Genomic DNA, 12,016 nt, shown 5'->3' with positions numbered 1-12,016 from the left:
CTCTCCTCCACATCATCCCTCTTTCTCCCCATCCTCTCCTCCTCATCATCCCCCTTTCTCACTTTCTCCCATCCTCTCCTCCACATCATCCCTCTTTCTCCCATCCTCTCCTCCACATCATCCCTCTTTATCCCATCCTCTCCTCCACATCATCCCTCTTTCTCCCCATCCTCTCCTCCTCATCATCCCGCTTTCTCTCCATCCTCTCCTCCACATCATCCCTCTTTCACCCCATCCTCTCCTCCACATCATCCCTCTTTCTCCCATCCTCTCCTCCACATCATCCCTCTTTCTCCCATCCTCTCCTCCACATCATCCCTCTTTATCCCATCCTCTCCTCCCACATCATCCCTCTTTCTCCCCATCCTCTCCTCCTCATCATCCCTCTTTCTCTCCATCCTCTCCTCCACATCATCCCTCTTTCACCCCATCCTCTCCTCCACATCATCCCTCTTTCTCCCATCCTCTCCTCCACATCATCCCTCTTTCTCCCATCCTCTCCTCCACATCATCCCTCTTTCTCCCATCATCTCCTCCACATCATCCCTCTTTCTCCCATCCTCTCCTCCACATCATCCCTCTTTCACCCATCCTCTCCTCCACATCATCCCTCTTTCTCCCATCCTCTCCTCCACATCATCCCTCTTTCTCCCCATCCTCTCCTCCTCATCATCCCCCTTTCTCCCATCCTCTCCTCCACATCATCCCTCTTTCTCCCATCCTCTCCTCCACATCATCCCTCTTTATCCCATCCTCTCCTCCACATCATCCCTCTTTCTCCCCATCCTCTCCTCCTCATCATCCCTCTTTCTCTCCATCCTCTCCTCCACATCATCCCTCTTTCACCCCATCCTCTCCTCCACATCATCCCTCTTTCTCCCATCCTCTCCTCCACATCATCCCTCTTTCTCCCATCCTCTCCTCCACATCATCCCTCTTTATCCCATCCTCTCCTCCACATCATCCCTCTTTCTCCCCATCCTCTCCTCCTCATCATCCCTCTTTCTCTCCATCCTCTCCTCCACATCATCCCTCTTTCACCCCATCCTCTCCTCCACATCATCCCTCTTTCTCCCATCCTCTCCTCCACATCATCCCTCTTTCTCCCATCCTCTCCTCCACATCATCCCTCTTTCTCCCATCATCTCCTCCACATCATCCCTCTTTCTCCCATCCTCTCCTCCACATCATCCCTCTTTCACCCATCCTCTCCTCCACATCATCCCTATTTCTCCCATCCTCTCCTCCACATCATCCCTCTTTCACCCATCCTCTCCTCCACATCATCCCTCTTTCTCCGATCCTCTCCTCCACATCATCCCTCTTTCACCCATCCTCTCCTCCACATCATCCCTATTTCTCCCATCCTCTCCTCCACATCATCCCTCTTTCTCCCATCCTCTCCTCCACATCATCCCTCTTTCTCCCATCCTCTCCTCCACATCATCCCTTTTTCTCCCATCCTCTCCTCCACATCCTCCCTCTTTCACCCCATCCTGTCCCCCACATCATCCCTATACCTCCTCTTCAGTTCATCCTCTACCCCTCTATCTCTGAACCTCACTCCCACACTCCCCCAACTCCCTTCCCCACATCTCCCTCCCCTTTTTCCTCCCATCCCATCTTCTCTTTCCTCCAGTTTTACCCTCCCCTCCCCCTCCCCTGATCTCTCCCCTCAGACAGCACAGTGCTATTGTGAATTTTATCTTCTCTTGCAGAAATAATTTGGTCCTCCTTGCAGCAGATGAAATGTCTTGTAACACCTCTACAGGTAATCATAAATACAAATAGATATAGAATACAACTCAGTACCAAATCACATCACATACCCTGTCTCTCTCTCTCTCTCTCTCTCTCTCTCTCTCTCTCTCTCTCTCTCTCTCTCTCTCTCTCTCTCTCTCTCTCTCCTCTCTGTCACTCTCTTTCTCTCTCTCTCTGGCTCTCATCCTCACCCTCTCCTCCCTCTTTCCTCCCCCATTATAACGGAGACAGTGTCCCCCACCCAGTTAGACAGTGTGTTAGTAGCAGCTGTCTTATCACTGGACCATATAAGATGAGGTTCCACCTTCTTCCCCTTCTGTCTCATGGCAGGTTCTTTGTGATTTACTATGTCATTAGCAGTTATAACAACTGGTGTCATGATTTGCAATGTCATTAGCAGTTATAACAACTGGTGTCATGATTTACTATGTCATTAGCAGTTATAACAACTGGTGTCATGATTTGCAATGTCATTAGCAGTTATAACAACTGGTGTCATGATTTACTATGTCATTAGCAGTTATAACAACTTGTGTCATGCTTTACTATGTCATTAGCAGTTATAACAACTGGTGTCATGATTTACTATGTCATTAGAAGTTATAACTACTGGTGTCATGATTTGCAATGTCATTAGCAGTTATAACAACTGGTGTCATGATTTACTATGTCATTAGAAGTTATAACAACTGGTGTCATGATTTACTATGTCATTAGAAGTTATAACAACTGGTGTCATGATTTACTATGTCATTAGAAGTTATAACAACTGGTGTCATGATTTACTATGTCATTAGAAGTTATAACAACTGGTGTCATGATTTAATATAACATTGGAAGTTAAAACAACTGGTGTCATGATTTACTATGTCATTAGAAGTTATAACAACTGGTGTCATGATTTACTATGTCATTAGACGTTATAACAACTGGTGTTTTCTATGACTGATGATCTATTAGGAACCAGCGTTAGTGATAAAATAACATTGGCTGTTAGGGCTGGAACCAGCGTTAGTGATAAACTAATATTGGCTGTTAGTAGAGACTGTGGGTCAGTATAGTAGAGACTGTAGGTCAGTATAGTAGAGACTGTAGGTCAGTATAGTAGAGACTGTAGGTCAGTATAGTAGAGACTGTAGGTCAGTATAGTAGAGAGACTGTAGGTCAGTATAGTAGAGAGACTTTAGGTCAGTATAGTAGAGACTGTAGATCAGTATAGTAGAGAGACAGTAGGTCAGTATAGTAGAGAGACTGTAGGTCAGTATAGTAGAGACTGTAGGTAAGTATAGTAGAGACTTTAGGTCAGTATAGTAGAGAGACTGTAGGTCAGAATAGTAGAGAGACTGTAGGTCAGTATAGTAGAGAGACTGTAGGTCAGTATAGTAGAGACTGTATGTCAGTATAGTAGAGAGACTGTAGGTCAGTATAGTAGAGAGACTGTAGGTCAATATAGTAGAGACTGTAGGTCTGTATAGTAGAGAGATTGTAGGTCAGTATAGTAGAGAGACTGTAGGTCAGTATAGTAGAGAGACTATAGATCAGTATAGTAGCGAGACTGTAGGCCAGTATAGTAGAGACTCTAGGTCAGTATAGTAGAGACTCTAGGTCAGTATAGTAGAGAGACTGTTGGTCAGTATTGGAGAGAGATTGTAGGTAGGTATTGTAGAGAGACTGTAGGTCAGTGTAGTAGAGACTGTAGGTCAGTATAGTAAAAACTGTAGGTCAGTATAGTAGAGAGACTGTAGGTCAGTATAGTAGAGACTGTAGGTCAGTATAGTAGAGAGACTGTAGGTCAGTATAGTAGAGAGACTGTAGGTCAGTATAATAGAGAGACTGTAGGTCAGTATGGTAGAGAAATTGTAGGTCAGTATAGTAGAGAGACTGTAGGTCAGTATAATAGAGAGACTGTAGGTCAGTATGGTAGAGAGACTGTAGGTCAGTATAGTAGAGAGACTGTAGGTCAGTATAGTAGAGAGACTGTAGGTCAGTATAATAGAGAGACTGTAGGTCAGTATGGTAGAGAGACTGTAGGTCAGTATAGTAGAGAGACTGTAGGTCAGTATAGTAGAGAGACTGTAGGTCAGTATAGTAGAGAGACTGTAGGTCAGTATAGGAGAGATTCTGTAGGTCAGTATAGTATAGAGTGTAGGTCAGTATAATAGAGACTGTAGGTCAGTATAGTAGACAGACTGTAGGTCAGTATAGTAGATACTGTAGGTCAGTATAGTAGAGAGACTGTAGGTCAGTATAGTAGAGAGACTGTAGGTCAGTATAGTAGAGAGACTGTAGGTCAGTATAGTAGAGAGACTGTAGGTCAGTATAGTAGAGAGACTGTTGATCAGTATAGTAAAGAGACTGTAGGTCAGTATAGTAGAGAGACTGTTGGTCATTATAGTAGAGTGACTGTAGGTCAGTATAGTGGAGAGACTGTTGGTCATTATAGTAGAGAGACTGTAGGTCAGTATAGTAGAGAGACTGTAGGTCAGTATAGTAGAGAGACTGTAGGTCAGTATAGTAGAGAGACTGTAGGTCAGTATAGTAGAGAGACTGTAGGTCAGTATAGTAGAGAGACTGTAGGTCAGTATAGTAGAGACTGTATGTCAGTATAGTAGATAGACTGTTGGTCATTATAGTAGAGTGACTGTTGGTCAGTATTGGAGAGACTGTAGGTCAGTATAGTAGAGAGACTGTAGGTAAGTATAGTAGAGAGACTGTAGGTCAGTATAGTAGAGAGACTGTTGGTCATTATAGTAGAGTGACTGTTGGTCAGTATTGGAGAGACTGTAGGTCAGTATAGTACAGAGACTGTAGGTCAGTATAGTAGAGACTGTATGTCAGTATAGTAGAGAGACTGTAGGTCTGTATAGTAGAGAGACTTTAGGTCAGTATAGTAGAGACTGTATGTCAGTATAGTAGAGAGAATGTAGGTCAGTATAGTAGAGACTGTATGTCAGTATAGTAGAGAGAATGTAGGTCAGTATAGTAGAGAGACTGTAGGTCAGTATAGTAGAGACTGTATGTCAGTATAGTAGATAGACTGTAGGTCAGGATAGTAGAGAGACTGTAGGTCAATATAGTAGAGACTATAGGTCTGTATAGTAGAGAGATTGTAGGTCAGTATAGTAGAGAGACTGTAGGTCAGTATAGGAGAGACTGTAGGTCAGTATAGTAGACAGACTGTAGGTCAGTATAGTAGATACTGTAGGTCAGTATAGTAGAGAGACTGTAGGTCAGTATAGTAGAGAGACTGTAGGTCAGTATAGTAGAGAGACTGTAGGTCAGTATATTAGAGAGACTGTAGGTCAGTATAGTAGAGAGACTGTTGATCAGTATAGTAAAGAGACTGTGGGTCAGTATAGTAGAGAGACTGTTGGTCATTATAGTAGAGTGACTGTAGGTCAGTATAGTGGAGAGACTGTTGGTCATTATAGTAGAGAGACTGTAGGTCAGTATAGTAGAGAGACTGTAGGTCAGTATAGTAGAGAGACTGTAGGTCAGTATAGTAGAGAGACTGTAGGTCAGTATAGTAGAGAGACTGTAGGTCAGTATAGTAGAGAGACTGTAGGTCAGTATAGTAGAGACTGTATGTCAGTATAGTAGATAGACTGTTGGTCATTATAGTAGAGTGACTGTTGGTCAGTATTGGAGAGACTGTAGGTCAGTATAGTAGAGAGACTGTAGGTCAGTATAGTAGAGAGACTGTAGGTCAGTATAGTAGAGAGACTGTAGGTCAGTATAGGAGAGATTCTGTAGGTCAGTATAGTATAGAGTGTAGGTCAGTATAATAGAGACTGTAGGTCAGTATAGTAGACAGACTGTAGGTCAGTATAGTAGATACTGTAGGTCAGTATAGTAGAGAGACTGTAGGTCAGTATAGTAGAGAGACTGTAGGTCAGTATAGTAGAGAGACTGTAGGTCAGTATAGTAGAGAGACTGTAGGTCAGTATAGTAGAGAGACTGTTGATCAGTATAGTAAAGAGACTGTAGGTCAGTATAGTAGAGAGACTGTTGGTCATTATAGTAGAGTGACTGTAGGTCAGTATAGTGGAGAGACTGTTGGTCATTATAGTAGAGAGACTGTAGGTCAGTATAGTAGAGAGACTGTAGGTCAGTATAGTAGAGAGACTGTAGGTCAGTATAGTAGAGAGACTGTAGGTCAGTATAGTAGAGAGACTGTAGGTCAGTATAGTAGAGAGACTGTAGGTCAGTATAGTAGAGACTGTATGTCAGTATAGTAGATAGACTGTTGGTCATTATAGTAGAGTGACTGTTGGTCAGTATTGGAGAGACTGTAGGTCAGTATAGTAGAGAGACTGTAGGTAAGTATAGTAGAGAGACTGTAGGTCAGTATAGTAGAGAGACTGTTGGTCATTATAGTAGAGTGACTGTTGGTCAGTATTGGAGAGACTGTAGGTCAGTATAGTACAGAGACTGTAGGTCAGTATAGTAGAGACTGTATGTCAGTATAGTAGAGAGACTGTAGGTCTGTATAGTAGAGAGACTTTAGGTCAGTATAGTAGAGACTGTATGTCAGTATAGTAGAGAGAATGTAGGTCAGTATAGTAGAGACTGTATGTCAGTATAGTAGAGAGAATGTAGGTCAGTATAGTAGAGAGACTGTAGGTCAGTATAGTAGAGACTGTATGTCAGTATAGTAGATAGACTGTAGGTCAGGATAGTAGAGAGACTGTAGGTCAATATAGTAGAGACTATAGGTCTGTATAGTAGAGAGATTGTAGGTCAGTATAGTAGAGAGACTGTAGGTCAGTATAGGAGAGACTGTAGGTCAGTATAGTAGACAGACTGTAGGTCAGTATAGTAGATACTGTAGGTCAGTATAGTAGAGAGACTGTAGGTCAGTATAGTAGAGAGACTGTAGGTCAGTATAGTAGAGAGACTGTAGGTCAGTATATTAGAGAGACTGTAGGTCAGTATAGTAGAGAGACTGTTGATCAGTATAGTAAAGAGACTGTGGGTCAGTATAGTAGAGAGACTGTTGGTCATTATAGTAGAGTGACTGTAGGTCAGTATAGTGGAGAGACTGTTGGTCATTATAGTAGAGAGACTGTAGGTCAGTATAGTAGAGAGACTGTAGGTCAGTATAGTAGAGAGACTGTAGGTCAGTATAGTAGAGAGACTGTAGGTCAGTATAGTAGAGAGACTGTAGGTCAGTATAGTAGAGAGACTGTAGGTCAGTATAGTAGAGACTGTATGTCAGTATAGTAGATAGACTGTTGGTCATTATAGTAGAGTGACTGTTGGTCAGTATTGGAGAGACTGTAGGTCAGTATAGTAGAGAGACTGTAGGTAAGTATAGTAGAGAGACTGTAGGTCAGTATAGTAGAGAGACTGTTGGTCATTATAGTAGAGTGACTGTTGGTCAGTATTGGAGAGACTGTAGGTCAGTATAGTACAGAGACTGTAGGTCAGTATAGTAGAGACTGTATGTCAGTATAGTAGAGAGACTGTAGGTCTGTATAGTAGAGAGACTTTAGGTCAGTATAGTAGAGACTGTATGTCAGTATAGTAGAGAGAATGTAGGTCAGTATAGTAGAGACTGTATGTCAGTATAGTAGAGAGAATGTAGGTCAGTATAGTAGAGAGACTGTAGGTCAGTATAGTAGAGACTGTATGTCAGTATAGTAGATAGACTGTAGGTCAGGATAGTAGAGAGACTGTAGGTCAATATAGTAGAGACTGTAGGTCTGTATAGTAGAGAGATTGTAGGTCAGTATAGTAGAGAGACTGTAGGTCAGTATAGTAGAGAGACTGTAGGCCAGTATAGTAGAGACTGTAGGTCAGTATAGTAGAGACTCTAGGTCAGTATAGTAGAGAGACTATTGGTCAGTATTGGAGAGAGATTGTAGGTAGGTATAGTAGAGAGACTGTAGGTCAGTATATTAAAGAGACTGTAGGTCAGTATAGTAGAGAGACTGTAGGTCAGTATAGTAGAGAGACTGTAGGTCAGCATAGTAGAGAGACTGTAGGTCAGTATAGTAGAAACTGTAGGTCAGTATAGTAGAGAGACTGTAGGTCAGTATAGTAGAGACTGTAGGTCAGTACAGTAGAGAGACTGTAGGTCAGTATAGTAGAGAGACTGTAGGTCAGTATAGTAGAGAGACTGTAGGTCAGTATAATAGAGAGACTGTAGGTCAGTATGGTAGAGAGACTGTAGGTCAGTATAGTAGAGAGACTGTAGGTCAGTATAGTAGAGAGACTGTAGGTCAGTATGATAGAGAGACTGTAGGTCAGTATAGGAGAGATTTTGTAGGTCAGTATATTAGAGAGACTGTAGGTCAGTATAGTAGAGACTGTAGGTCAGTATCATAGAGACTGTAGGTCAGTATAGTAGAGAGACTGTAGGTCAGTATAGTAGAGACTCTAGGTCAGTATAGTAGAGAGACTGTAGGTCAGTATACTAGAGAGACTGTAGGTCAGTATAGTAGAGAGACTGTAGGTCAGTATAGTAGAGAGACTGTAGGTCAGTATAGAAGATAGACTGTAGGTCAGTATAGTAGAGAGACTGTTGGTCAGTATTGGAGAGACTGTAGGTCAGTATAGTAGAGAGACTGTAGGTCAGTATAGTAGAGAGACTATAGGTCATTATAGTAGAGAGACTGTAGGTCAGTATAGTAAAGACTGTAGGTCAGTATAGTAGAGAGACTGTAGGTCAGTATATTAGAGACTGTAGGTCAGTATATTAGAGACTGTAGGTCAGTATAGTAGAGAGACTGTAGGTATGTATAGTAGAGAGACTGTAGGTCAGTGTAGTAGAGAGAATGTAGGTCAGTATAGTAGAGAGATTGTAGGTCAGTATAGTAGAGACTGTATGTCAGTATAGTAGAGAGAATGTAGGTCAGTATAGTAGAGACTGTATGTCAGTATAGTAGAGAGAATGTAGGTCAGTATAGTAGAGAGACTGTAGGTCAGTATAGTAGAGACTGTATGTCAGTATAGTAGAGAGACTGTAGGTCAGTATAATAGAGAGACTGTAGGTCAGTATGGTAGAGAGACTGTAGGTCAGTATAGTAGAGAGACTGTAGGTCAGTATAGTAGAGAGACTGTAGGTCAGTATAGTAGAGAGACTGTAGGTCAGTATAGGAGAGATTCTGTAGGTCAGTATAGTATAGAGTGTAGGTCAGTATAATAGAGACTGTAGGTCAGTATAGTAGACAGACTGTAGGTCAGTATAGTAGATACTGTAGGTCAGTATAGTAGAGAGACTGTAGGTCAGTATAGTAGAGAGACTGTAGGTCAGTATAGTAGAGAGACTGTAGGTCAGTATAGTAGAGAGACTGTAGGTCAGTATAGTAGAGAGACTGTTGATCAGTATAGTAAAGAGACTGTAGGTCAGTATAGTAGAGAGACTGTTGGTCATTATAGTAGAGTGACTGTAGGTCAGTATAGTGGAGAGACTGTTGGTCATTATAGTAGAGAGACTGTAGGTCAGTATAGTAGAGAGACTGTAGGTCAGTATAGTAGAGAGACTGTAGGTCAGTATAGTAGAGAGACTGTAGGTCAGTATAGTAGAGAGACTGTAGGTCAGTATAGTAGAGAGACTGTAGGTCAGTATAGTACAGACTGTATGTCAGTATAGTAGATAGACTGTTGGTCATTATAGTAGAGTGACTGTTGGTCAGTATTGGAGAGACTGTAGGTCAGTATAGTAGAGAGACTGTAGGTAAGTATAGTAGAGAGACTGTAGGTCAGTATAGTAGAGAGACTGTTGGTCATTATAGTAGAGTGACTGTTGGTCAGTATTGGAGAGACTGTAGGTCAGTATAGTACAGAGACTGTAGGTCAGTATAGTAGAGACTGTATGTCAGTATAGTAGAGAGACTGTAGGTCTGTATAGTAGAGAGACTTTAGGTCAGTATAGTAGAGACTGTATGTCAGTATAGTAGAGAGAATGTAGGTCAGTATAGTAGAGACTGTATGTCAGTATAGTAGAGAGAATGTAGGTCAGTATAGTAGAGAGACTGTAGGTCAGTATAGTAGAGACTGTATGTCAGTATAGTAGATAGACTGTAGGTCAGGATAGTAGAGAGACTGTAGGTCAATATAGTAGAGACTATAGGTCTGTATAGTAGAGAGATTGTAGGTCAGTATAGTAGAGAGACTGTAGGTCAGTATAGGAGAGATTCTGTAGGTCAGTATAGTATAGAGTGTAGGTCAGTATAATAGAGACTGTAGGTCAGTATAGTAGACAGACTGTAGGTCAGTATAGTAGATACTGTAGGTCAGTATAGTAGAGAGACTGTAGGTCAGTATAGTAGAGAGACTGTAGGTCAGTATAGTAGAGAGACTGTAGGTCAGTATATTAGAGAGACTGTAGGTCAGTATAGTAGAGAGACTGTTGATCAGTATAGTAAAGAGACTGTGGGTCAGTATAGTAGAGAGACTGTTGGTCATTATAGTAGAGTGACTGTAGGTCAGTATAGTGGAGAGACTGTTGGTCATTATAGTAGAGAGACTGTAGGTCAGTATAGTAGAGAGACTGTAGGTCAGTATAGTAGAGAGACTGTAGGTCAGTATAGTAGAGAGACTGTAGGTCAGTATAGTAGAGAGACTGTAGGTCAGTATAGTAGAGAGACTGTAGGTCAGTATAGTAGAGACTGTATGTCAGTATAGTAGATAGACTGTTGGTCATTATAGTAGAGTGACTGTTGGTCAGTATTGGAGAGACTGTAGGTCAGTATAGTAGAGAGACTGTAGGTAAGTATAGTAGAGAGACTGTAGGTCAGTATAGTAGAGAGACTGTTGGTCATTATAGTAGAGTGACTGTTGGTCAGTATTGGAGAGACTGTAGGTCAGTATAGTACAGAGACTGTAGGTCAGTATAGTAGAGACTGTATGTCAGTATAGTAGAGAGACTGTAGGTCTGTATAGTAGAGAGACTTTAGGTCAGTATAGTAGAGACTGTATGTCAGTATAGTAGAGAGAATGTAGGTCAGTATAGTAGAGACTGTATGTCAGTATAGTAGAGAGAATGTAGGTCAGTATAGTAGAGAGACTGTAGGTCAGTATAGTAGAGACTGTATGTCAGTATAGTAGATAGACTGTAGGTCAGGATAGTAGAGAGACTGTAGGTCAATATAGTAGAGACTGTAGGTCTGTATAGTAGAGAGATTGTAGGTCAGTATAGTAGAGAGACTGTAGGTCAGTATAGTAGAGAGACTGTAGGCCAGTATAGTAGAGACTGTAGGTCAGTATAGTAGAGACTCTAGGTCAGTATAGTAGAGAGACTATTGGTCAGTATTGGAGAGAGATTGTAGGTAGGTATAGTAGAGAGACTGTAGGTCAGTATATTAAAGAGACTGTAGGTCAGTATAGTAGAGAGACTGTAGGTCAGTATAGTAGAGAGACTGTAGGTCAGCATAGTAGAGAGACTGTAGGTCAGTATAGTAGAAACTGTAGGTCAGTATAGTAGAGAGAACTGTAGGTCAGTATAGTAGAGACTGTAGGTCAGTACAGTAGAGAGACTGTAGGTCAGTATAGTAGAGAGACTGTAGGTCAGTATAGTAGAGAGACTGTAGGTCAGTATAATAGAGAGACTGTAGGTCAGTATGGTAGAGAGACTGTAGGTCAGTATAGTAGAGAGACTGTAGGTCAGTATAGTAGAGAGACTGTAGGTCAGTATGATAGAGAGACTGTAGGTCAGTATAGGAGAGATTTTGTAGGTCAGTATATTAGAGAGACTGTAGGTCAGTATAGTAGAGACTGTAGGTCAGTATCATAGAGACTGTAGGTCAGTATAGTAGAGAGACTGTAGGTCAGTATAGTAGAGACTCTAGGTCAGTATAGTAGAGAGACTGTAGGTCAGTATACTAGAGAGACTGTAGGTCAGTATAGTAGAGAGACTGTAGGTCAGTATAGTAGAGAGACTGTAGGTCAGTATAGAAGATAGACTGTAGGTCAGTATAGTAGAGAGACTGTTGGTCAGTATTGGAGAGGACTGTAGGTCAGTATAGTAGAGAGACTGTAGGTCAGTATAGTAGAGAGACTATAGGTCATTATAGTAGAGAGACTGTAGGTCAGTATAGTAAAGACTGTAGGTCAGTATAGTAGAGAGACTGTAGGTCAGTATATTAGAGACTGTAGGTCAGTATATTAGAGACTGTAGGTCAGTATAGTAGAGAGACTGTAGGTATGTATAGTAGAGAGACTGTAGGTCAGTGTAGTAGAGAGAATGTAGGTCAGTATAGTAGAGAGATTGTAGGTCAGTATAGTAGAGACTGTATGTCAGTATAGTAGA

General features: G+C 41.7%; 1 protein-coding gene across 4 annotated transcripts in view; it reads left to right on the top strand.

The window, feature by feature from the left end:
- The window catches only part of LOC121558374 (RNA binding protein fox-1 homolog 1), a 394,807-nt gene that overhangs the window by 279,595 nt on the left and 103,196 nt on the right, over positions 1 to 12,016 (top strand). Inside the window, exon 11 of one of the 4 annotated variants that reach the window (XM_045214490.1) lies at positions 1,719 to 1,771. The exons of the other annotated variants lie outside the window; for them this stretch is intronic. Coding sequence (XP_045070425.1) covers positions 1,719 to 1,771 — 53 coding nt within the window. The remainder of the gene's footprint in view (positions 1 to 1,718; positions 1,772 to 12,016) is intronic. 4 annotated transcript variants of the gene reach the window in all.

Source organism: Coregonus clupeaformis, unplaced genomic scaffold (assembly GCF_020615455.1).
Source record: "Coregonus clupeaformis isolate EN_2021a unplaced genomic scaffold, ASM2061545v1 scaf0267, whole genome shotgun sequence".
NCBI classification, from domain to species: domain Eukaryota; kingdom Metazoa; phylum Chordata; class Actinopteri; order Salmoniformes; family Salmonidae; genus Coregonus; species Coregonus clupeaformis.
This window is presented reverse-complemented; position numbering and strand designations above follow the sequence as displayed.